Below are 24,711 nucleotides of genomic sequence, written 5' to 3' on the forward strand. Positions count from 1 at the left end.
TTATGTTATGTGCATGTTTCTCTACTTTTTCCCTAAAGATAAATTTTAGCTAGTCTACGTGCACTATGGGGAGCTTAGACTTAAAATCCGTAATCATGATCGACCAAAAGAAGCATTGCCACCTAACTTGGAGGTGACTTCCATACTTAGGATGGTCCCATTATTCTCCTTTATTTTATGTTTCCTCTGTTGGATGTGCTTTGGAATCCTAATCAAATTATCAGTTGATTGTAGCCATACATGATGATTTGATTGTAGTCATATATTTTTCATCCCTTACTTCAGAGGATGGATGCATCTACAAATGTTGTTTGGCATGGATTATTTTTCTTAGCAGCTCTTTGAATGATTTTCTTCCTTCTTTGCCTCTTTGAATGAATATCATTTAAATGCTTTTTATCTGTTCATATGTCCCTAAATATTAAGCAATATTGGTGATATTGTTGTAAACATCCATCTAATTTTATTATTTTATAAATAGATTAATGATTTCCAAGTTATTGATACTTTTTTGGGGGTGGGTTGCTCAACAGGACATTGATTTTTTATTGTTAAATAGTAAATTTCAAATTAAATGATACTATAGTTGCCCCTTACTTAGTATGGGGTCATTGTCTAGATAAAACATGGTAAGTCTCTTAAATCAAATAAATAGACTACCCTAAATGTCTATTATAAATAATTAAAAAATGAAATAATTCAAATTAAATCAAATAATTACTTGCTGAAAATTACTGAATTAAATAAATAATAATAACAATCAATTATTTATAGAATAATTAATAATAATAATAATAATAATAATAATAATTATCAAGTACTTAATTAGGTAAATAATAAAAAACGAAATAACAATCATCAATTATCATTAATGTTTATTCAAAGCATGCCCCATAATAATTACCGAATACAGTAATTAAACCTTAAATAAGAATCAATATTTATTAAGTCATTAAAATTGTTAAGCCAAATCATTAATGTTTATTCTTAAATGCAAAATATGAATTAACAAATCTATTATATAATAATTATAGCCAGTTGGTAAAAAATATTTTATGTAAATATTTAAATAATTACAAATTTAGTTAATATTATTACTATATAACAAAAAAATTAAATTAAATACTAAAATAAATTAATAATAATAATGGTTAAATTAAAGTAATAAACAGTTCAAGTTGAATTTAATGACCCATATAATTTTACGGGTTTGACATATAAAGGTCAATTTATGTGGACCCATATAAATGCCTTAAAAAGTGGCAATTTATAAATAGTAATAAAAATCATTAATGTTTATTCTATATATATATATATATAATTAACTTCCCCATACTTAGTACGGGGTCATTCACTAGTTTTATTTGAAACCAAACCAAATCGATTCAAGTGCAGTTTGGTTCAGCTTCTGAAAATGGTCAATTTGAAATGCCGATTAGGTTCCAAAATTCCAACTGAGCTAAACGGACTTGACCGAATGAACTCCTCTTACTTTTTGCATTTGTCAGGTATGAAGCTAGTGTGTATAACCATACATGATATAACACAATCACAGAGTATTCAATTTATTAACAGAAAAGGTTTAAATTGGCATTGCACCCTTGGCTTAATTATTCAGTCGGCCTTGAATGTGCATCAGCATAGAAGCTCGGTCCCTAATAGGCAGTTCGATGCAGGGAAAATTGAACAATTAGTGACAGATCAAGAAAAAACCTTCAATAATTATGTAAGACAATCGCATGGACGGATTGACCATATCCTGAAAGGTGGAAATTTGATTGCAGCCAAAAGTCTGCTTTCCAAAATAGGGAGTATACACCTACTCCACAAGCACATGCCTTGCTCAAGAATTCTAATACACATCCTACGAAATCTCTCTTATGACCCACCATCTGTATATGGATAAAATCACATTATCAGTTTATCACAACCCAAAATAATGTTAGAATAATTTTTTTCCAATGATTGAGCTACATTAGGCAAGAAGCAGCTTTGTAAATCATTGTTCTTAATAAAACAAGATTCACTAAGGACCTGTTCGTTTTTCAGGAACCTACTTTCCCAGGAAACACTTACTCCGGTAAGTTTACCCATGTTCTTTTTTGTTTAATTTACCTGGGTAAATGTATCTTCTGGGGCATTTTTGACCATTTTAATTGGGAAACTCAACTTACCAAGTCTGATACCTGGGAAAATCAATTTGCCATGGGTCCCACATGTTTCTGAAATAAGAACATGGGTAAGTTGGTCAATGGAACACCCCCCACCTCCTTTCAAAATCCCAAAAACAAACAGGGCCTAAATGACATTGGCAGTGACAAATAAGACATGGTTTCACTTTTTAAATCTTTTTTCTTTTTCATTTATTCACTAACTGAAGAAGGGAAAACAAGATGCAGGGTTTCAAATCGAACACAATAATGGCTCAAATGTTCAAATTGAAGAACATAAGCAAACTGTCTTCCAAAAATTAGAACTAGAAGCACCACCTTGAGAAGAAAGCGTCATCTACAAGTCATTGTTCTTCAGCTTTCTCTTTCTTCTGCTCCAAGTACCTGTGATAAGAAAGCACAAGAAACTAAGATCTACTGTTCCAATTGATTCTGTCATTCCGTGTATTTCTCATGCATGTAGGTAAATAAAGAATGTTTGGAATAATTTTGCTTCCAGAAGTCGACAAAATACAGGCAACATTAAATCAAATGTTCATTGAAAGGACAGTCACAGCAGTGGAATTTTGAGTTAGGGTCCACCCAACAAATCTTCCTTCAATTTGATGATCCAAATTAGTCATCATTTGTATATGTAGAGAGAATTAAAACACTTTGTTTGAAATGCCAAGTAAAGGATATGTTTATTTGCTGTCTGCACTATTATCTTTTTTTGAATAACATTTTATAAAATTGTATGCACAGTGAATAAAAGCAGGTTAGAAAGCACATAATTTCATAATTGAAGTAAATTACTTATTTTTTCAAGTCTTTTCCTTACCCATGAGCCTTTGCCCAACGTGAAAGTTGATAGAGCTGCACTGTCTCATTTGATGCATGGCATGCTAGAAGCAGATAATTGCGTGGCTGCACCATCCATGCGAATCTCATGAATAACCCTGAATAAACACACATTGCTGCAACACCAAATTAAATGTAAGTTATGGTCTACTAGCATAAGAAAGCCAAATGGAAGTTCATATTTTTCAAATCCACATTTTTAACCTGCAGTCATATTCCCCGATATCATTTCAGGAGGCTTCTGCATGTCCACCAATCCCTAGAGAGGAAAAACAAACTACAATCATGAACGAGTCAAATGATTCGTTATGCAAAAATATCATTCATAACATCACAATCAGCCGAATGTCAATCAGAGAAGTACATAAGTTGGTTAATCGACACTTGAGCAATTTGACCATGGGGATGAACCTGATTACATTAATCGCTATCTGCATAAGCTGAGTATATAAAACAAACTATTTGTGTGTGTATACATGGTAGACTCAACCCCTAACTGTATGTATTAACATGGAATTCTCCAAACCCCCATTGTTGTTCCTTGTAGGCAGGGTTTTGTGTTCTCTCAAACACTTTCCTCTCCTTAATTGCCATGATCATGCAGTTGCAGTGGCAATAAACTGGACAAAACCCCTTCTCTCTCTCTGATATAAAACCAGATGGGCTATCCTTTTTGATTAGGGCTGCAAATGGGTATCCAGTTATCCAAATTTGAATTTGAATTCGATCCCATTAAGGGTGATCTGAATACAATCTGTTTATAATTGGATCGAATATGGGTCCACCCCTGTCCAATCTGATATAATCCATTTGATTCAATTTAAATATATGCTCTATAGTAAAATTTATATTGCATCTATTAGTAAAGTTGGTTTAAATGTTGTGTTTTTACTAAATTTTCATAGGTTGAAGTTTTATATAAGTAATTTTCAATTAATTTTGTTCATAAAATATAATATCAATGTCGTTTTTAGTTAATGGGGAAAACATTTTAAGTTAAAACCTAGGCAAATTATTCAAGCATACCGCAACAACGAAGCCCCAATTGGCAACAGGACCCCAAAAGTGAGTTGTTTTAGGACCAATGGGACTGTTCCAGAAAGCTCGGAAGGCTGCCATTTAGGCCCAAATGCTGCTCAACTACCTGTATAATAGTGCAAACAAAGTCAGATAGTGTCAAGAATACCTTGAAAAATGCTTATTGTTCAGTGTCAGGAAGGAATATAAACCTAAAATGAGGTTTAATAGTGGAATTAATCATGACAGTTTTAAGTCATACTAGACAAAGTAAGGATTGCAGAGGTGAAATAATAGAGAACATAAAGACTGCACAAATACTTGTACCAGAACAAGAAAACCTGAACTTAATCAGAAGCCCATTTCATGCTAAGCCAGCTCCAAGGACCATTATTATTAGGCAGTCCTTGGCATCTAGGCCATCCAATCATGCTTCAGGACTGAAACACTATAATGGAAAAATAAGGTCTACTTCTGGGCTTTATCATTTTTTAAAGAATAAATAAAATACGATAAGATTTTGTTAAAGATGAAAAACATTAAAAAAGATTACAATGATATAATGCTAAGAGAACAGCATGACATCAAACAGTTACTCTTACAGAACTGGCCAAAGAGACAGTTCTGTGCGATAGATGAAATAATGCTAAGTACGTAGAGTTAGCCATCGCACCTCTTGCAATGTGCGATAGATGAGACAACACCTAAGCACAAGTGAAACCCATCTTTTCACAAATTATGTATCACAGCTTTGCATTCTCATATTGCAATTGCACAAGCTCCGCATCGCAACTTTGTTCCGCAGCTTCTATTCGCAGGTTTCCATCGCATTGCACTATCACACTTAGTCTCTCATCACATTATCCTTGACTCCATTGCATTCCTTGTTGCGCTCAACTTCTCATTGCATTTTTTTTTGAAAAAAGTAATGTAATTTTGTTCGAACTCTTACATAATAAGATACAAGTCCCCAAGAGACAAGCTCCCAGCCGAGCATTAGATCACAAAGCCACAGAATTACAAATTCCACAGACTTCTATCTCTCAGGTGGGTCCCCAGGAGGCTCGGCTGAAAACCTTTAGCTGCAGTAACCCAGGACACCAACTTGCGAAAGGAGAAAGACACTAACTGCTCCACGCCCTTTGTTTTAGAAAAATCCTTCTACTTCTTTCAGTCCAAATAGTGTTGATTATAACAGCTGGAATAGGCAACCAGACATAGAGGGCTAACTTTGAGAGCCTAGGAAGATTCCGACCCCACAGAAGGTCCAAGAGAGATATGGGCATAACCCAGGAAACACCCACTGCAGATAGATAATGCCACCAAAGCTGAGAGGACAAAGAACAGAGCGAGAAGAGATGATTTGATCCTTCCTGCCCCTGTTCACAAAGCCCACAGAAAAGGTCCACCCCCTGCACACTCCTCTCAAGATCCATCCATCTTAGTGAGGCACCTGCTAATAGCAACAGCCCAAACTAAGGCGTTGACTTTTAAGGGGGAAACAGGGTTCCAAATCTTAGAAGCAGGGATTTTCCTCCTCCTGGCCCAACTTCAAAACCTTCCCACAAGCCCACCTCTCCCACCTGGAGAATGAATTGGGTCAGATCATCATTAGGCAAATAAACAGGAGGGAAGAGAGGGGATCCCCCTAATGACGACCCCTAGAATTTTTAAAGAAGCCCTCAGATTCCCCATTAATCAGGACAGAAAATTTAGGTGAAGTGATGCAAATTTCATCCAATTTCTCCACTTTTGCCCAAAATTCATTTTTTTTTCCAGAGTGAAATCAAACACCTCCATTTCACATGATCATAGGCTTTTTCCAAGTCCAACTTACAAATGAGACCCGGTCTCCCTTCTCTCTTCCTTGAATAATCAATTCATTGGCCACCAAAACGCTATCTAATAGCTGCCTCCTAGGAACAAAAGCACATTGATTTTCTGACACCACACTAGCACCTTTTTAAGTCTTTCCACTAGAACCTTAGCTAGGATTTTGTAGAAATTGTTCAGCAAACTTATTAGCCCGAAATCCTTTAAGTTATTTATTTTTTATTTTTTTAGATCAATAACATCAATTTTATTAATCTGAGAAGAAAGTGGCAAGTACAGACTGTTAAAAACAGTTTAAGTTCATGAGAGATAAAAACTCTTATCTCTCCCCACGAAACCCCAAATCCCTTACAATTGTGCCCAAAACAATGAATCTCTCTCCACCCCTTGCCTAGCTAATGAATCAGCTATGGCATTTGCGCTCCGCTTGACCCACCCTATCCTTACTTCCATGTCTCTAGTTAACCATCTGAATTTCTTCCTTCCGTTATTGCACATCCACATTTTCATTCCCTCATCCTGTAGCCAGTTGATCACCAGTTTTGAATCTCCCTCCACACTTAGTCTGTTGATGTGCAGAGTTTTCGCCCTTTGTATGCCTTCCATTAACAGCCATGACTTCTGCCCTCAATGAGTCTCCTTCCCCTGCCGGCCCAGAATATAGTGCAATAATTCTGCCCCTTTCATCTCTAAATACACCTGCAATGCCGGAGGGACCTGGATTCTGATAGACTCTAAGTGACGAAGCTTCTTCGAGGGAGCTCCTTCCTCCAGAAACAGAGTTACGAGAGAAGAAGAAGAAGAGAGGAGACTAAGTTGGTTAGTTGGTTATGCTTTTTCTGCTCATTCAGTTCTACCCGTAGGCCTTATAATAGGCTTTCCCCCTAGTCAGCTCATCATGATCACGCGCTATGCATGTGGGTGGTTAAGACGTGGCCTGCGGTTGTAAACAAATCGCAGGGGAGGCTTGCAATGCTTTGCATGTGCCGCTCCTGCTGCTGCATGGGCCTCACGACCCATATGGGCCTGGTGACCCGATGGCGGATTACCTACCTGGGTTCCATCATCTCCCCCACCCTTAAGAATGACCTTGGCCTCAAGGTCAAGATGGGGAAACTTCTCTTGCAACCTACTGAAGTCTTCCCAAGTGGCATCTTCTGTGGGCAAGTTCGTCCACTGACCAAGGGCTTGCTTCACCACTTTGCGACCAATCTTTATCCAGCGGATATCTGAGATGACATTGGGCTCAACAATCAGCTGCCCTTCACTAGTAAATTCAGGTAATAGTGGCTTCACCAAGGCTGCATCTGTTCGACATGGCTTGAGGAGCGAGACATGAAATACTGGGTGGAGCCGAGCAGTACTCGGAAAGTCTAATTTGTAAGCCACTGCTTCCACTCTCCCTGAGATGCGGAAGGGACCAAAGAAACGGGGTGAAAACTTCTGCCATGCTCGTTTTGCCAGAGATGACTGCCTGTAAGGTTGTAGTTTCAGGTAGGCTAAGTCCCCCACCTGGTGCTCCCCATTGCGATGTTTCTTATCATACTGCATCTACATCTAATTCTAGGCTTTGAGTAAGTTGTTCTTGAATGATTGAAGTGCTTCGTCTCTGGCTTCGAGTTGCTGTTCAACCTCTGCAACTGATGAAGTGCCCTTCTCATAGGGTAACACGGAGGGTGGGTCTCTTCCATACAAAATCTTGAATGGGGTGGTCCCAGTAGAAACATGATAAGTGGTATTATACCAAAATTCAGCCCACGGGAGCCATTTTAGCCACTGTGTAGGCTTTTCTCCCGCGAAACACCTGAGGTAGGTCTCTAGACAGCGGTTAACCACTTCCGATTGCCCATCAGTCTGCGGTTGGTAGCTGGTGGAATGGTAAGTGTGAGTACCCTGTGCCCGAAAGTATTCTTCCCAGAATCGGCTCACAAAGGTTGGGTCCCGATCCGTGATGATAGTTGTTGGTGTACCATGGAGCTTAGCCACTTCACGAATGTAGACCTGAGCTACTTGAGATGCCGTGTAGGGGTGGGAAAGCGCAGCAAAGTGCGCATACTTGCTCAATCTATCCACAACAACCAGTATAACAGATTTCCCTCCAAACTTAGGCAACCCCGTGATAAAATCCATAGTTTACCTCATCCCACACCTGATCTGGAATGGGTAGGGGCTGTAGCAACCCGGTTGGGGTTTGGGCCTGGTATTTCTGAGTCTGGCATACAAAGCAACTCGCAACAAAATCCTGCACCGCCTTCTTCATTCTCCACCAATAGAAGTGTGCTGCTATGCACTTATAAGTTCTGATCATCCCAGAATGACCTCCCTCTACTGACTCATGGAACAACTTCAAAAGATCTGTGTGAAAAGACGATTTGGGTGCTATCACTAGTCGCCCTTTGTAGAACAAGTCTGAACCCATTAGGGAGTACCCTGCCACTTGGCTTGCCCCTGATACCAACTGCTCCCGAATCAGTTTTAATTCATCATCTTGTTGAGCTTCTTCCTTGATGCGATCAAGCAAGGGGTGGGGAGGTCTGTAAACTGTCAAAGAGTTCATTTCTTCTCTTCTGGATAGAGCATCAACAGCTGTATTGGATGGACCAGGTTTGTATTCAATGGTGAAATCAAAGACCATTAACTTGCTGGCCCACTTCTGTTGTTCAAGGTTAAGAATCCTTTGAGACTCCTCTGATCAGTCCTTACTGTGAATTTTCGCCCTAACAAATAAGCTCTCCATTTGTGCACAGAGAGCACCAAGGCCATCAACTCTTTGTCATAAGTAGACTTTAATTGGGCCTGGGATGAATAGGAACTTACTGAAATAAGCAATAGGGTGTCCCTCTTGCATCAGGACTGCACCAATTCCTCTGCCCAACGCATCACACTCCACCACAAATGGCTTGGAAAAATCGGGTAAGGCCAGGGTAGGTGGTGTTGTAACCACCTTCTTGAGGGATTCAAATGCCACCTCCGCTTGTTCTGACCAAGTAAAGGCTTCTTTCTTCAGCAGAGCTGTAAGAGGGGCGGCTAGGGATGCATAACCTTTTATGAACCTTTTATAGTAACCTGTGAGACCCAGAAAACCCTGCAAACTCTTAATGGTCTTGGGTCGAGCCCATTGAGTCATTGCCACAATTTTCTCAGGATCAGTCATTACAGTCCCATGCGAAATTAAGTGCCCCAAATACTGAATCTGTGTTTGGCCGAAAGTGCACTTGGAAGGCTTGGCGAATAACTGATGTCGCCAGAGAATCCCAAGGGTTCACTCCAAATGTTCTAAATGAGAAGCCCAATCACTACTATATATAGACCAAGATATCATCGAAGAACACCAAGATAAAGCGCCTGAGGTGGGGCCGGAAGATATCATTCATGAGGCTTTGAAAAGTGGAGGGCGCATTAGTCAACCCAAAAGGCATGACCAGAAATTCATAATGGCCATCATGGGTCCTGAAGGCCGTTTTGTGGATGTCTTCTGGATGGACCCGGATCGTAAGTCCAGTTTGGAAAAATAAACAGCATGCTTCAACTCATCAAATAGCTCATCTATTAACGGAATTGGAAATCTATCCTTCACAGTGATGCTATTGAGGACCCGACAATCACAAAAACACCACATTCCATCCTTCTTGACGAGAAGGACTGGAGAAGAATAGGGACTGTGGCTCGTTGTATTAGTTGCTTGGATAACAATTCTGTGACTATTTTGTCAATTTCAGCCCGCTGAACATGTTGGTATCTATAAGGCCTGACATTGGTGGGTTGGGCCCCCGGCTGAATAGGAATGTGGTGATCCTGAGTACGTATAGGGGGTAGGCCGTTTGGTTCTCCAAAGACATCTTGGTACTTTGCTAGGAGCTGTTGTAAAGTGGGATCTTCTGTCACCCTGTGGGTTCCGTTGTCGCTGCGTTGGAGTGAAGGCTGTAATTGATAACATGCTGGGCCGAACTAGCTGCTGGTTCGGTTGGTCCAATCCCCTTTAAATGACATTACTTCCCATTCATCTAGAAATCCATAGTCAGGAGGGTCCAATCACATACTGTTGGCCCGAGGAGTTTAAGCCATTGGATCCCCAAGACTAAGTCAGCCTCACTAAAATCCAGGGGATACAGGTCCACGTTGAACACATGGCCCTGAATTCTAAGGCCCACGGCCTTGCACAGCTCATCACAAGGTATCTGCTGTTCATTAGCTGCCTTAACAGCAAAGGGAGCAACTGCCTGCACCTCTAGGCCCATTTCTCAAGCTAGGTCCAAAGTGATAAAGTTAAGGGAACTCCCACTATTAATTAAGATGCACACTTTTCTACCCTTAAGAACACCATGCACTCTCATAGTCTCAGTGGAGTGGAGCCTATTTAGGGCGTGGAGTGAGATTTCTGGGTTTTCTTCGACGGGATCTTCCACCTTGTCAGGGACCATGGGTCCGGTATCCACATCCTCATTCTCATTCGGGCTGTCAATAATTTGAAGAAGGAACATCTGCTGGGCCTTGCACTTATGGCCCAGAGAAAATTTCTCTTCATAGTTATAGCACAAGCCTTTTTCCTGACGGGCCTGCATCTCGGCCCAGGTGAGTTTTCTCACAGTGGGGGCTGGCGTGGGGTGTGGTCGAGTCGGGGTTAGTTCGGTTTTGGATGTCAAGGGTTTGGGAGCCGGTCCGTGAATTCTCGGCCATTGATTCCTCTGAGCCCGGGTTAATTTGTCTTCATGCAGTCGGGCTAGGCTCACCGCGGCTAGCACAGTAGGGGGTTGCAGGGCTTTCACTTCCAGTCTAATGTCTTCCCTCAAGCCACCAATAAAGCAGCCGGTGAGAGCATGTTCCAGCCATCCATGCACTCTCATGGCTATCCATTCGAATTCAACTTGATATTCTTGAATGGAGCCAACTTGTTTTATTTTGGATAAAGCTTCGTCAAAATTTTCGAAGCTAGAAGGACCAAACCGTATTTGCAAGGCCTCAACAAAGTCTAGCCAAGACAACTGTGGGTGTGAACTTCGATACCATTGGTACCAGAGACTAGCTTCTCCATCAAGATGGATGGAGGCAATCTGCACTCTCTGACTGGTTGGAATTTCATGAAAATCAAAATACCGTTTTGCGCGATAGATCCAAGGGGAAGGATCGTCACCTGAATACGTGGGAAATACCAGTTTGGGGCTGCGAAGGTTGAAGGTGCCGCTCAGTTGAAGAGCACCGCTGCTCGATCCTTCTTGGTCTGCCTCCTTGCTGGGCTGGGATGACATTTGCTTGAGCTAAGATACCACCGCAGAGAGGGCGTCTTTAATACTTCTCAGTTCACCCTCCATCTGGTAGATCCTGTCTTCTTGTGACTGGTTGCGAGTTGTGGGCATGGCGGATTAGGGGCTCTGATACCAATTGATAGACTCTAAGTGACGAAGCTTCTTCGAGGGAGCTCCTTCTCCAAAAATAGAGTTACGAAAGAGAGAGAGACTAAGTTGATTATGCTTTTTCTGCTCATTCAGTTCTACCCGTAGGCCTTATATAGGCTTCCCCCTAATCAGCTCATCATGACCACGCGCTATGCACGTGGGTGGTTAAGACGTGGCCTGCGGTTGTAAACAAATCGCAGGGGAGGCTTGCAATGCTTTGCATGTGCCGCTCTTGCTGCTGCATGGGCCTCATGACCCGTATGGGCCTGGCTTTCCTGATCAGCATGGGCTTGGTGACCTGATGGTGGATTACCTACCTGGGTTCCATCAGATTCCCTATGCTACTACCATCAAAATTTAATTTAATAAAGCCCCTGTCTAGTGGGCTCCAATGATGAATTGTGACAGCCTTAACAATAGAAGAATCTGCCACTGCCCTCCAGTTCATCAATATATCAGTTGCTGAAACACTAGAGAAATCTTTCAGGGACTTCAGCCAGTGTACCACTTTAATTGCGATTGCTTCAAAAAACTTCTTCTTTACTTCTTGCTTTATCCAAGAAGATTCTTGAGTTCTGCTCTTCCCAAATCGTCCACAAGGTAGCAGCTTATACACCTCATAGTTCTCCCTTTCTTTTTTGGCCATGAAAACACAGTTGCACCAAACAAGCTCTGTACACTCACAGGAGGGATCCACCTGAACCCAAACAAAGGGAAGCACAATTCCCAAACCTAAGTAGTAAAAGGACAAGAGACAAATAAGTGATATAAACTCTCACCATCAGCCTTACATAAGACACATCAGTGAGGGGATAAACACAAATTGGGCCGCTTTCTTTGAAGAAGATCAAGTGTGTTAATCTTTCCACGTACAACTTCCCAACAAAAAGCCGCAATCCCTGGCGGGACAGGTCTGTGCCGTACCTCTTTCACAGGAAAAGAAGGCAGGATACTAGGGGAGAGCTGTGCCAAAGTTTTGAGGAAAGAAGCACAAGAAAAGGAGCCAGAGGTAGTACAGGTCCAGATTTGGCTATCAGGTACAGATGGCTCAAGAAAAACTCACTCCAACAGCTGTAATAGGTTAATTACGCTCTGAAATTTTGAATCTCTGATGCCCCTTTGGAAGCCCAAATCCCAATTAACCCCATTATTTGAAGATTGAACACAGAATTTGGAAATTGGCTCATTTTTAAGGCTTGAGAGGCCATACAGTGAAGGAAATTGATCCTTTAAGGGGGAGGTTCCTATCCATATACGTTCCTAAAATTTTATACCATTACCATTACAAAGATTGTACCTGATGTAGGGGATGAATGTAGGTAAAATTGCAATTATAGCCTTCCAAGGTGTCTTTCGGGTTGCCCTAGGCAGTAGACCAGCACCCCATCCATTGTCCAAGAGCCCATGAATGCTCACTATCACCTTAGTCCACAATTTGTCCCTATTTCGAGGCAATCTCCATAACCACTCCCCAAGTAATGCCAAGTTCCCTTTCTGTATATTGCCTAAACCCAACCCTCCTTTTTTGTTCCTACACACAACCTCCCAACTTATCCTATGATCTTTCTTTTCCTCCCCTGGCTCCCACAAAACATCCCTCATCATCTTCTCTAAGCTTTTGCAAACACTGACTGGAGCCTTGAAAACTGACAAATAGTAGACAGGTAAGTTGTAATCCTGCCCCCTAACGACAAATACCCTTTCTTCCAGCCAGCTAACTTTTTGGAGAACTTTTCTAAGACTGGATTCCATAAACCAACTTCTTTTGGGTTAGCTCCAAGGAGCAAACCTAGATAGGTCAAAGACCATGATCCAACACTACAACCTATAATTTTTGCACATTCTGCCAATTCCCATTCCCTCATATTGACCCCCACTACGCAACTTTTCTCAAAATTGATCCTAAGGTTTGACATCCTTTCAAAGAGCTGCACTGAAAGCTTCATGTTCCTTACCCATTCCAACTCAGTTCCTTTACAAAAAAGAATGGTGTCATCTGCAAACTGTAAATGGGTAATAGGCACACCATCTCTTCCTACTCTCCACCCTCTCAACAACCCTCGCTGATCAGCCTTATAATAATTCTGCTTAGAACATCAGCTATAAGTGTGAAAACAAAGGGAGAGAGGATCTCCTTGTCTTAACCCACGTTTAGATGGAAAGAAATCCACTACTGTGCCATTGACTAAGATAGAGTAGTGACAAGATCTTAAGAACCCCCAAATCCATTTGCACCATCTCTCACCAAACCCACATTACCTTAAAACCTTGATTAAGTCCAATCAACTAAGCCATAGGCTTTTTCCAAGTCCAACTTGCAAATTAATCCTTTTTTCTTTAATATCTTCATTTCCTTAACACATTCATTAGCAATTAAGATTTGATCAGTGATTTGCCTATCTTGGACAAAAGCCCCTTGATTGGAAGTTACAAGGGAGGGGAGGACTTCCCGGATTCTTAGAGCCAAGACCTTAGCTAGAATTTTGTACAAGCTATTCACCAAGCTGGTGGGTCTAAAGTCTTTTGGGTGACTAGCTCCACTTCTAACCTAGTTGGTTATAGTTGGGTGTTCCCGGAGAGGGTGGTTGACATCTTGTGGCAATGGCAAGGCAGAGAGCTAGGAAAAAGAGGAAGATTTTACTGGAACACAGTGACCCATGCAGTCTTGTGGGGCATTTGGGAAGAAAGGAACGATAGAACTTTTGAAAATAAAGCTAGAAATGTTGAATATCTAACTTCCTACATCACATATCTCTGCAATCTTTGGGTAATCAATTCTGAAGTGTTCAAAGGTCTCTCCCTAAACGATCTCCAGAGCAACCTTCCAGAAATCCTACACTCCTCTCCAAGATTTGAGGGGACTATGATACAGTCTCTTAGAGAAGGAGAAGGAGAAGGAGAAATGACTCTAAACTTTGATGGTAGTGGCCAAGGATCCACAGGTCAAGCAGGAATTGGAGGTGTATACGAGGGGAAAGGGGGAATATTTGTTGGGCTTACAGTGGTCCAATTGGGAGGGCAGATGCCACAAAGGCAAAGATCATGGCTGCACTCACAGGAATTTACCTTGCCAAACAGATAGGTTTATCCTCTTTAACCATTAAAGGGGATTCTGCAAATACTATAGCTTGGTTACAGGAGAAGGGAGGGCCCTGGAGACTAGCCCACTTCTTAGCTGAAGCTAGGAATATCTTAGTCTCTATGAATGTGAAGCTAGTCTGGATTCCTAGGGAGCAAAATTCTGTTGCTGATATCCTAGCAAAATCAGGGGTCTCTAGAGATTTCTTGTTTAGTAACAGTTGTTTGCCTTTGTAATCCTGCCAAGCCACTCTTGGATTCAGTACATCCTTTCATGTACTTCTATTTTTTTCTTCTTCATTAAAAAGTTACCTTTGCTTCAAAAAAAAAAAAAGGATCAATGTATTAAGGGATGTATTAATGTGTCTTGCATCTAGCCTAGGCATGCACCTTGGAGTTAAGCGCCTGCCTAGTCACCCAGGCGTGCACCTTATACAAACTTTGCATGGTGTTTGGGCGAGGCAAAGTTTGAAAACCGTCTAGTCGCCTAGGCGTCGCCTAACTATCACTATGCCCATGGCCACCCCAGACAAGCTTGAGTCCATGGCCCCTTTCACAATTGTCTCCTCAAACCTCAATCTTCTCGTTACCTTTTCTACCCTAGATTGTAGACTTGAAAACAGGAAAACTACTATATTGTTGGCCTATCTCTCTCCCTCATGCTTGAAGCTCCTGTCCCTTCAAATAGCACCACAAAATCTATCCTTCAGGTCATGTGACCTCAAAACTGAACTACTAACGTTTTGCCCCCTAATCTTATTACATATTACCTGTTTTACCCCTCTCCATTCATCAAACCTTCTTAATTTCCAAAGTTTCTCCTCAAATGAGAAATGACATAAAAAATATGCCATCCTCCTATACGCAGAACATTCCAACTTTTAGATTCAAATTTATGGGGCTCACCATTTTGACTCTGATTATTGATATCCCCCATACAATTTTCACTAATCACTAATCCACTGTAGTTATGGATACAATATATTAATAGAGCTATTTGGGCATGGGCGTAAGGACTGAAGGATACATGACGTCCCATTGGTGCTGCATCCTCCTCCTCTCCTATTAACCAAAACCCTAAACCTCCTTTCATGGATTCTTATCATATCGTCCCATCCTCTTATTGACCCCCTCTTTCTGATCAGTGCACCTATTAAATGCAGCAATAGATGAAGATAATTCCTTACCTTAATTAGTGCCTAAAGTTGATACTACTCACCTGCAAATAACAGGTTAATCCACTTACAATGGCATCACCAGATAGCCTTCAATTAACATTCTTGAAATTCCTACCTCCTCCCACTCAACATTTATATGGTCAACTAATACAACTCCACCGAAGAATTTTTATCACTTGAAACATCTGGACTTCCCAAACATACAGAGATGTAATACCAATAACATAACTAATATTAAATCAAATGACCATTGCATAAGTAATTGCAACATAACAGAAAAAAGCTGAATCTAGTCAGAGTACAAGGAAAATGCTAAGCTGGTCCTGAGAACCCGCATTTTAGGGAAGCCCTAAAAATCAAGGCCATCCAAGTGTTGGATGGCTTAGATGCTAGAAACCATCCCAAGGTGATGTTTCTTAGGAGTGGCTGAAAAGCAATTTCTGCTTGTCATACGTTTTTTTTTTTTTTTTTTTTTTTTTTATATCAAAAAGAAACATAAAGTTAAAACAACACCAATACTACAATATAATATGGTGTTGGGGACTTTGCTATATATGTATATGTCTAGCTAATGCTTAGGAGATAAATGGTGCAAAACAGTGCACCAACACTTGCCATCCCTTAAAAGTAAAAGGAGAAAAGTGAACAAAATGAGAGGCACATGTAACCTTCTTTTTAGTTGTCTCTGTTAGTCAAGTATGATGTGAGAATTAACGAGTGTTGAATTGAAGATCGGGGGGGGGGGGGCTATTGGCTCATTTGTGGTGTACAGAAATTGACCTTTGCGCTGAGTTTGGAAAGAGTACAAATACAAATATGTATAGTGAAAAAGCATACAAAATGATACAAAATACAAGGTTTTGCACTCTACATATTTGTATTTGTACTCCTTCCAAACTGAGCCCTGAGGAGGAAACCATTCTCTCTGGGCTGCCTTGGGTAGGGGATTATATAATACAGTGCATGCATCAACCAGGGATTATACAGCGTGACAAATGAAGGTTGCACCTCAAGGTCCTCTACTAAGCCACTACAAAGGGTTTAAACAATTAAACTTCAAATTAGGATAACAACTTGGTGCCAATCTAAACTTAACCCAAACCCAAAATCTTCATAGAGCTGCCAACTCCTTAGCAGATCCTCTTGCCAGGGAAGGGGCTTCCAGAAAAGAGTTGTATAGGGAACCCACTCCTCAGGGCTGAAGGTCTGTTTGTACTCTTTGGGGTTTGATGTAATGTTAGGGAAGAATAGCAGGGTGGGACTATCTTTTGGACAATTTTTGTCTTTATCTTGTCTCTCTTTTGTTTTATTTTATTTCTTCCTTGGGGCATAAGATGATGTTCTTCCTTTCATATTGACACCTTTCTTTCTATTAAGAAAGTTGTTGACATGTTACTGCTAGAAAAAAAAAATCAAGTATTAACCCAACTAAATCCTGAATCCTAAAATTAAGCTCGTCATCTAACTAAAGAATATACATTCTACATCTGTAATTCCATCAATATATGAACCAGTCATCCTTAACTGATCTTTTTTGATTTCTTGGACATAATAGAAGCACAACCAAAACAATTAATGTTAATATTCAGCAAAATAATTAATAATATAACAATCTTATATGGACTACTATAGTAGCTCTCTCCAGAACTATATCAAATCTGTCACCCAGAAAGCAATAGTCCATTAAGGCGATCTCTTCTAGGTCTGTTTGAAACTAAATGGAATAAAAATTTGCAAAACCTGTATATCTCATGACTTTCCCCCATAAAATTTGATGCATAGAATGAAAACTAACATTTTACAAGTGTCTCTAAATCATACAACTACATAATCAATCATCTGTGCTATTGCAGATGTGAAACCATGGGTATTATCATACTAGGCTTAACGAACTATAGGTAGATAAATGCATTAACAGGAACAACTAAATAACTAAAAATAGCAACTGCTCAAATAGTTCATATGAAAGAAAATGAGAATACATTCTCTTGGATGTGGCAAAATAAAGTTTAGCAGAACTGGGTGACAGTGTAAGTGTCCCATAGATTGACAATTTCATATTTCCCTATCTTCAAGGTGAGTTCTATGAGTAGAACAGTGGAAGAAAAAGAAGAGATTAAGGGATAGGAATGGGTGAGTTAGTGGGCAGATGCTATATTCTAATAAAATTAAACTGAAAATACAAAATACACTGTGATGAGACTTAAGGAACAAAGAGTAAATGCACAGAACCAACCACTTCTATTTAATAGAGGAAAAAAGGAAAAAGTCCTTACACTGTTCTTGGCCTTCCAAAATTTTCAGAACGGTTCTTGTGTGAAGGAGGTAAGATAAGATCTTAGTGGATATTTTTTCAGAGCTAAACATGGAGTGGTGGTGTCATGCCATAAAAGTTGAAAATTTTGGAAAGTACTTTTTTCTTTTTTAGGTAGCAGTAGATATTGGCAATAAGCAGTGTAGAAACATAGACACTTGGGCTTGAGCCCAATCACTCAATTTTGTTTTGTTTTGGGGATTACGGAGAATAATCTGGTCAAATTGATGCAATGATATCTAAGTTTCTAATTAATTAATTATTGTTTGCCTTCAGTGCAGTAGGCAAGGTTCTAAATCGGCAGCTGTCTACCCTTCATCGTTAAAACAATGGAAAACCGATACAATTCAGAATAAAAGCCACAAGCAATAGAGGTGGAAGCAAATGAACTGATTATCTTCAAAAAAGTTTTATATCAATCAGGCATCAATCATCTCTTCAGAAAACAAGAAAAAATTGAGAGAGAGAGAGAGAGAGAAGATAATTACCTGCAACAGTTCAACTACAGAGACAACGGAAGAGAAATTGGTTTGGGAGAGAAGAAAGAAGATGAGAAGGATAGGAATTGGAGTTCCCTTCCGTCGTCTCCTCTGTGTGACTTGACCCTTTCAGAACCAGTTCCATCTCCGGTTTCATATTCACACCCACGAGAACACATCTGCTACGACTTCTCATGAAACTGACCAATAAAAGACGGAAACGTAAGCGATGGAAATAAAAAAGATGCTACCTGATGTTTTAAATTTATTTCCATGGATGACCTGTCCATGTTTCATTGGACGGTCGTAACAAAGTGCTGCGATCATGGTTGTTCAACACGTGACACGAACGCGATACCCTTCTCCTACTCTGAGGTTAGGTTGAACTTTCGGTTCGGTTCCAGATCGGACTTCGGACCCCTCATTTTGGAAAGTGGGTCGGATGCCAAACCGTGAAACACTTTGAAAGAAGAAATAGGTACCTTACCTTTTCGGTACCATAGCAGACTCCTCTCAGCTTTCTTGCTGCTTAAAAGTTTTAAAAACCTCCTCGCACCTAACTGCTTCAGTGCTTTTTGAACTTGAAGAAACTCTCTCTCGGCCGTTCTCAAGTCGCAGACAATCCGATTTAGTTCAACCCACCTAGTTATTCTGTGGAGGGAAACCACTGGTTTGGGCCGTAGAAAGGAGGGTAAGCTTGGTGATAGTATGGTGGTTTTAAACTAGGGTTTTTTCTTTTATGTCTAGTCAAGGAAGCTTTTTTCTTTTCTGATTTGGTTTTTGGAATTCAATTCAACTGTTAGTTCTGTTTGGTATTTGTCTCAGGCAGACTATAGAAATTCCGATGAGCAAAGATACACCACAGAAAGTCGCTCCTAAATTGGTGACATTGGGGAAAGCACTTCAATTAGTACTATTCTTTCTATTCCTTTACTATGGCGATAAAAAGATAAATAATGATCCAAACCCAGTTGTGTTCTCTTCATGCATTGTTTTGTTTGAATAAAAGTTTAATCGCCTATATTTTCTTTATCCTTTTGTTTATTTATTGTTTTGTATTGTGTCTGATGAATGTGATGCAGAATTAGCAGAATTAATTTGGTTTCGTGTTCTCTTTCTGTGCTTAGATTTTAAGGCTGTGTTTGACATGTTTTCAGTGATTTTTTTTTTGAAGCGAGATAACAAGATGTTATATTAAAAAGAAGGGCCTGTACAAACAGAGAGCAACAATCGAGCAAAAGAGCCCTCCAAAAACTCAGGGCATAATGGCACTGCTATTACAAGAATTCTCTGTAAACACGTGTTTTTGCCAAAAAAAATCTGCAACTGAATTAGATTCCCTAGAAGTCCACCTAATAGCAGAAGACATAGTAGCGATCAAGTCTCTAGCCTCATTGAGAAAGTGATCCAGCCTCCACAGGCCTCCTGTATTTGAGGTCATCCACCTAATAACATTGGCCGAGTCCCCTTCAATAGTGAAAGACCTGAACTTGAACTGACGAGCTATTCTCAGATCTGTAAGAAGAGCCAACAATTCTGCCTTTGTTGAGCTTGCAGCACCAATGAGCCCGTTGTAAAGTGTAAACCCAGATTACCTCTCCCCTGTTTGTCAAGAATACACCACCAATTCAGTCATCCCAGGATTTCTCACCGAGCTTCCATCAAATCTGAGAAGCACAACATCTGAAACAGCAGGAGTAACCCTTGTTAAGTTCCTGGAAGGAGGAAAAGAACACAGCAAAGGAAGCAGGTTTAAACTTATCTCTCATAACTGACTCCCTTGAACTCCTTTTTGCACAGAGCCCACTGGTTGCACAGACCTATGATGCAATCCAACAACTCCACGAGAGGCATATTCTTGTTATTGAAGATACACAAATTTCTCTCCTCCCACAAGCCCCATAAAACAGCACGGAGAACGAGCCTGCAGTAAAGAATACCTCTTTCCTAGGTCTTCACACCTCCATTAGTGAAGCAGGTCACTTATATGCTTTGGAAAGACCCAAGTTAACTTTGTAAGGTGAGGAAGTGCTACCATGCACTTCTACTTGTGCTGCAGTCAAGTGGCAATTGGCCTGCAGATTCACCATCATTTAAACACAAGCTGAGAAAAGAGCAGTTCTAAGGCTTCAAGCTGAGAGCTCTATGAAAAGAATTAGTTGAAAAACAACCAGAGGGATGTACTCTCCAAACTTTCCTATCTGACTTAAATGGAGAGAGATAAGCCTGTAAGAGCAAAGACACTAGACTATTCAACTCTTGAATTTCATGATCTCTAGGGTTTTGATGCCAATTAAAGGTCCAAACAGAATTGCTACTTGGGCTGATCCTAAAACTAGATACAGTACCATCTGGATTAAGGGAGAGATGAAACAAACAAGGGAATTGGTCTGCCAAATCTGTCACCTCCCCAAGTATCGGTCCAGAATTTAATATGATTCCCTTTTGCAATAGAAAACCTAATGAAGTTAATGAAAACAGGATAGAGTTGATTATACCTTTCCAAATACAGCTAGAACGGACTCTCTTTGAGCGGAGAACACCATCCCACCTGTTGGAATGTAAACTAAATCTGCCAGTGACCACTCTTGTCTAGAGGCTGTCTTGTTCAAGTGGGAGCCGCCATAAATATTTCCCTGGAAGAGCCAAATTGCTGTTGTTAAGCTTGTATACTCCTAACCCTCCTTCCTCCTTAGATTTGCACACCACCTCCCAGCTCACTAGGTGGTCTCCCTTACTACCTCCACCCTCCCAAAGGAGCTCTCTCAGTAGTTTCTCTATTTTGTCTCTTACTTTGACTGGAACTCTGGACACTGACAAGAGGTAAGAAGAAAGGTTTGCCAGCACAACCTTGATGAGAGTCAATCTTCCCTCCTTTGAAAGGTAATTCACCTTCCACAAGGCCAACCTATTTTCACAGTTTTAAGCCACAGGATCCCAAAACTGCAGACTCTTTGGATTTGCACCTAGTGGCAACCCAAAATAAGTAATGGGCCACTCCTCAGTTCTGCATCCTAAAATTCCTGCCAATAACCTAACTGAATCAGGAGATGCATTAATACCGATCAGACTACTTTTTGAGAAATTGATCTGCAAACCAGAAATAGCTTCAAAACAAAGAATGACCCTCCTTAACTGCTCCAAACCTTCTTATTCTGCCTCAAGAAACAACACTGTGTCATCTTCATACTGTAAGTGACTGATGAATATGTGAAGGAAACATATACCAGGACTAGGACATAGACCACTCTGTATAGTATAATGTTTGGATGTGTTTCTTGAGCAGAAATAGTAATACCCCCCTTCCTCTGGCCTTCTCTGATGAGATCTCTCTTTCCTCTCTCAGTGAACAAATCAGAAATACATGATGGGTACCATTGCTTTTAGTGGGCATATAATACATATAATTGGCTTCTACAAGTTTGCAACTTATTTTGAATGCATATTTGGTTAGGTGTTTCATGCATGCTTTGTCTATGTGCTTCTCTTTTGATGTTACATTTTGATTTCAACTAGTTGTTTGACACAAGTGTTGGTCCAAATTTGTGGAATTGGTAGTTTCACCAATTTACCGTCTTATTTGCTCCCAATTGTGTTAAATGCTAGAGCTCTCTTTCTCTTTATCTCTCTCTCCTTACACCAGACGCAACATGTGTACAGGCTGAATCATGGGTTAATAACATGAGTGGATCAACAATGAATGAATCAACTGAAGTAGAAAATGAGGGCCGACCTTCCAGGTTAACTTTCCATACTAATCTTCCTATGCTTATCCTTTTATTTTCTTCCCCCCCACCATGGTTATTATTGTTTCATTTATTGTCTTCTAACTTCTTCCCTTCCTTATGCTTATCCTTTTATAGACTTGGATTGGGGTCCACAGCAAAAGTATTGCGTCACTCAAAACTTGAAACTTCAACTGATCCTGTGGAAAGAAAGTTACGTGCCAAGCTGGATACTGAAAAAAGACGAGCAGCCAAAAATATGGAGGAATCCATCCTATCTGAGAGAAATGGTGGATGCAGTGACGAGGATGATGAGAACTTAGAGAGCAGAACTAATGCTTTTGGAAAGAAGAGGGTGGGCCATGAGGCCTCACTTTTGCAGGCTAAAAAGAAACGAAAGTAACTGTCAGTCTGTCACATGAAAGCTCCTTCTAGGTATGACTTGTGGTATCTTTTATGTTTTCATACTGGCTTATTTGTCCTTGCATAAATACATTACTCACTAGGCTATTGTATCATCGTTTAAGACCTGATTGTTACCTGAAGATTTTAAGAATCTGTGGCTTGAAAAAATTCTATATGGGGATGGGTTTGCTGAGGTCATAAATCCTATATGAGGCAGCTCAATGGCTATTTGATAACGGCTGAAGTGGCTGAATTGAATGACTTAATTCTGTCTTTTATTGAATAAAATAATTAAAAATTCAACTATAGTTATAGCCATCAAGGAACTCACAACTTCCTTAATAGCTTATTTTCTAAAAGATAAAGCACTATGCCATTCAGTTCAGCTACTTCAGCTGTTATCAGGTACCTATGCAGTTTCTGCCAGGTAACTGATTGTAATGTAGCTGTTTGACATCCTTTTCTATTTGGTGTTGAACTTTGTTGTTCAGGCTGCAGTGCTGAAAGGGATGTTTTTAAAAGCCAGATTGAGTCAGGTGATCTGGGTTCTGGGAGTTGGATGTCTTTTTTCCTTGGGTTAAGAATTGAAACCTGACAACAGAAAAACCTAGCCCAACAGCTAGAACCATTTAGACTTTCTGAAAGACATTATGAACTGGGGTCATATAAGAGTCAGATGGATGAAAGAAAACAAAATAAAACAGGAGCAGTAGTGGTTTTGAATATTTTCTTAGGAGTTCTTTTGAGTCCCTTGGTTAGGTAAAATGTGAGTAGGTGTGGTTTGCAGATCTTCACCTCACTGGATCTGAATGTTGGACAGGGTGTTGTTAGAACCCCAGGTCTATGGAGGTATAGATGAAACATGGAGGCAACATTGTTGCATATTTTCCTCTCTCAAGTGATGGAACCTTGTAGGGTTGTTTGGAGTGTCAATGCTACACCTAGAATTTTTTTGAGAAAAGGTTGACTTTCAGTAAAGGGGGATGGGGGATATACAAAAAGAGGATATACAGCTATGCCATAACACCAAGCTAATTACAAGGGCAAGAAATAGCACTATACAAAACATCTCTGCCCACCCCAAACTTAGCTAAAGAATCTGCGAAAACATTTAAATCCCTTGGGATCCACCTAAAGATGCAAGCAAGATCTAATGCAAGATGGATCTCATTTAAAAAATGGAGAGAATCTCCAAGGCCCACCATCACTATTGGAAACCCATCCAATCACATTTCTAGAATCACCTTCAACTAGCAAAAGTCACACACGAAGGGAAAAAGCCAATCTCAGACCTGTTAAGGTAGTTTCTGCCTTAGAGAAGTCCGTTTCACCAATAGGCCCATTAAAGACCCAAATTAAGTTACCTCTTATATCAGCAATGACACCACTAGTCTCAGAATTAGATGAGCAAATTGGCAACCATTAACACCCCTTGAGGTTGATTGGAATGCCGTTTTTGTACACATACATGCAAATTGTTTTCTTTCTAGTCTGTGCCAGTGTGCCTCTACATGATTCAGTTTCTACTGAGCAGTTATGAAAAGTCTGGTTCAAAGTTGTTGATTGCAGGATGATAATGAAGCGTGTTTGGGCGAGTAGAAATGCCTGCCTGGTGCCTAGCTTTTGACTCCATCCTGGTGGGCCCTGTTTGGTGCATGTTGGTGGTGATCTGTCAATGCTGGGGAAACATTTGAGAGCCTATGGTGATACTACTGATGGACCTACGGCTCACTGTTGTACCAACTTCCAAACCATTGAGGTTGAGCATTTCTTTAATATTAAGCCAGCCTTGAGCCCAGTGGCAGGGCAAGCAATGTGCTCAAATTGGTTGGACCACTATTTACTACAGCACAATTTGGGGTGTCGTTTTAGGCTTTGGCATTTTTTTTTTCATACAAAATTGTCTAAAGACTAATGACAAAAACAGTTGTGTTAGGACTGGATATTATTGTAATAATTTATCCCGAAAAAACAACCAGCTTAAGGGCTGGTAGTTGCTCTAGCATCATTAATTGGGTTGAAATTGTTTATCAGTGATTTCATCTGTAGGAACAAGGTCTTAGCGCTGTTTGTCTTGCTTTCCGAATTTGAAACTTGGAAAGACTACAAAAAAACAAATATGTACAGTGCAAGTATATGCAAGATACAAGGTTCTGTATTCTACATATTTGTATTTGTACTCCTTCCAAAGTGAGTCTGAAAAATTTTAAGGGTAAAAGCAAGGTTCGTTCAAAAATTGTTACGTATCGGTCGATACGGCCAATTTGTATCATATCGG

General features: G+C 40.3%; 1 protein-coding gene and 1 long non-coding RNA gene across 6 annotated transcripts; one reads left to right on the forward strand and one right to left on the reverse strand.

Moving 5' to 3' along the window:
• Nucleotides 1-1,541: 1,541 nt before the first annotated feature.
• LOC104586376 (mitochondrial pyruvate carrier 1-like) lies at nucleotides 1,542-18,469 on the reverse strand. 4 transcript variants are annotated; one of them, XR_733445.3, is made up of 7 exons: nucleotides 18,313-18,469; nucleotides 4,038-4,155; nucleotides 3,216-3,270; nucleotides 2,992-3,127; nucleotides 2,490-2,555; nucleotides 2,175-2,222; nucleotides 1,542-1,892 (listed from the first exon to the last, which is right to left on the reverse strand). XR_733445.3 is itself a non-coding variant. In XM_010243585.3 (6 exons), exons 2-5 carry the CDS (start codon nucleotides 4,128-4,130, stop codon nucleotides 2,516-2,518), a joined length of 324 nt encoding a protein of 107 aa, XP_010241887.1. In that variant the 5' UTR covers nucleotides 4,131-4,155; nucleotides 18,313-18,469; the 3' UTR covers nucleotides 1,542-1,892; nucleotides 2,490-2,515. The 4 variants fall into 4 exon arrangements, 3 of the variants coding, with proteins under 3 accessions (XP_010241887.1, XP_088746965.1, XP_019051394.1); XM_010243585.3 differs by lacking the exon at nucleotides 2,175-2,222; XM_088890839.1 differs by lacking the exons at nucleotides 1,542-1,892; nucleotides 2,175-2,222 and adding an exon at nucleotides 17,787-17,821 and having other exon boundaries at nucleotides 2,333-2,555; nucleotides 18,312-18,430.
• Nucleotides 18,470-18,854: 385 nt separating this feature from the next.
• On the forward strand, nucleotides 18,855-24,485 carry LOC104586375 (uncharacterized). Of its 2 annotated transcripts, none has more exons than XR_733444.3 (5): nucleotides 18,855-18,994; nucleotides 19,129-19,213; nucleotides 21,964-22,043; nucleotides 22,167-22,463; nucleotides 23,990-24,485. It is a non-coding gene; the product is annotated as an uncharacterized LOC104586375 (long non-coding RNA). The 2 variants fall into 2 exon arrangements; XR_733443.3 differs by having other exon boundaries at nucleotides 24,003-24,485.
• The last annotated feature ends 226 nt before the right edge of the window (nucleotides 24,486-24,711 follow it).

The sequence above is a fragment of the Nelumbo nucifera genome, chromosome 6 (genome assembly GCF_055504915.1).
Source record: "Nelumbo nucifera cultivar China Antique chromosome 6, China Antique-T2T, whole genome shotgun sequence".
Classification (NCBI taxonomy): domain Eukaryota; kingdom Viridiplantae; phylum Streptophyta; class Magnoliopsida; order Proteales; family Nelumbonaceae; genus Nelumbo; species Nelumbo nucifera.

Bases quoted from the DNA above. Each gene is read 5' to 3' on its own strand.
- LOC104586376 (XM_010243585.3), bottom strand. From the start codon at position 4,130: ATGGCAGCCTTCCGAGCTTTCTGGAACAGTCCCATTGGTCCTAAAACA. The intron at 3,128-3,215 runs GTTAAAAATGTG...TTGGTGTTGCAG, and splicing joins ATCGGGGAATATGACTGCAG to CAATGTGTGTTTATTCAGGG. The intron at 2,556-2,991 runs GTAAGGAAAAGA...TTCTTATCACAG, and splicing joins CGTTGGGCAAAGGCTCATGG to GTACTTGGAGCAGAAGAAAG.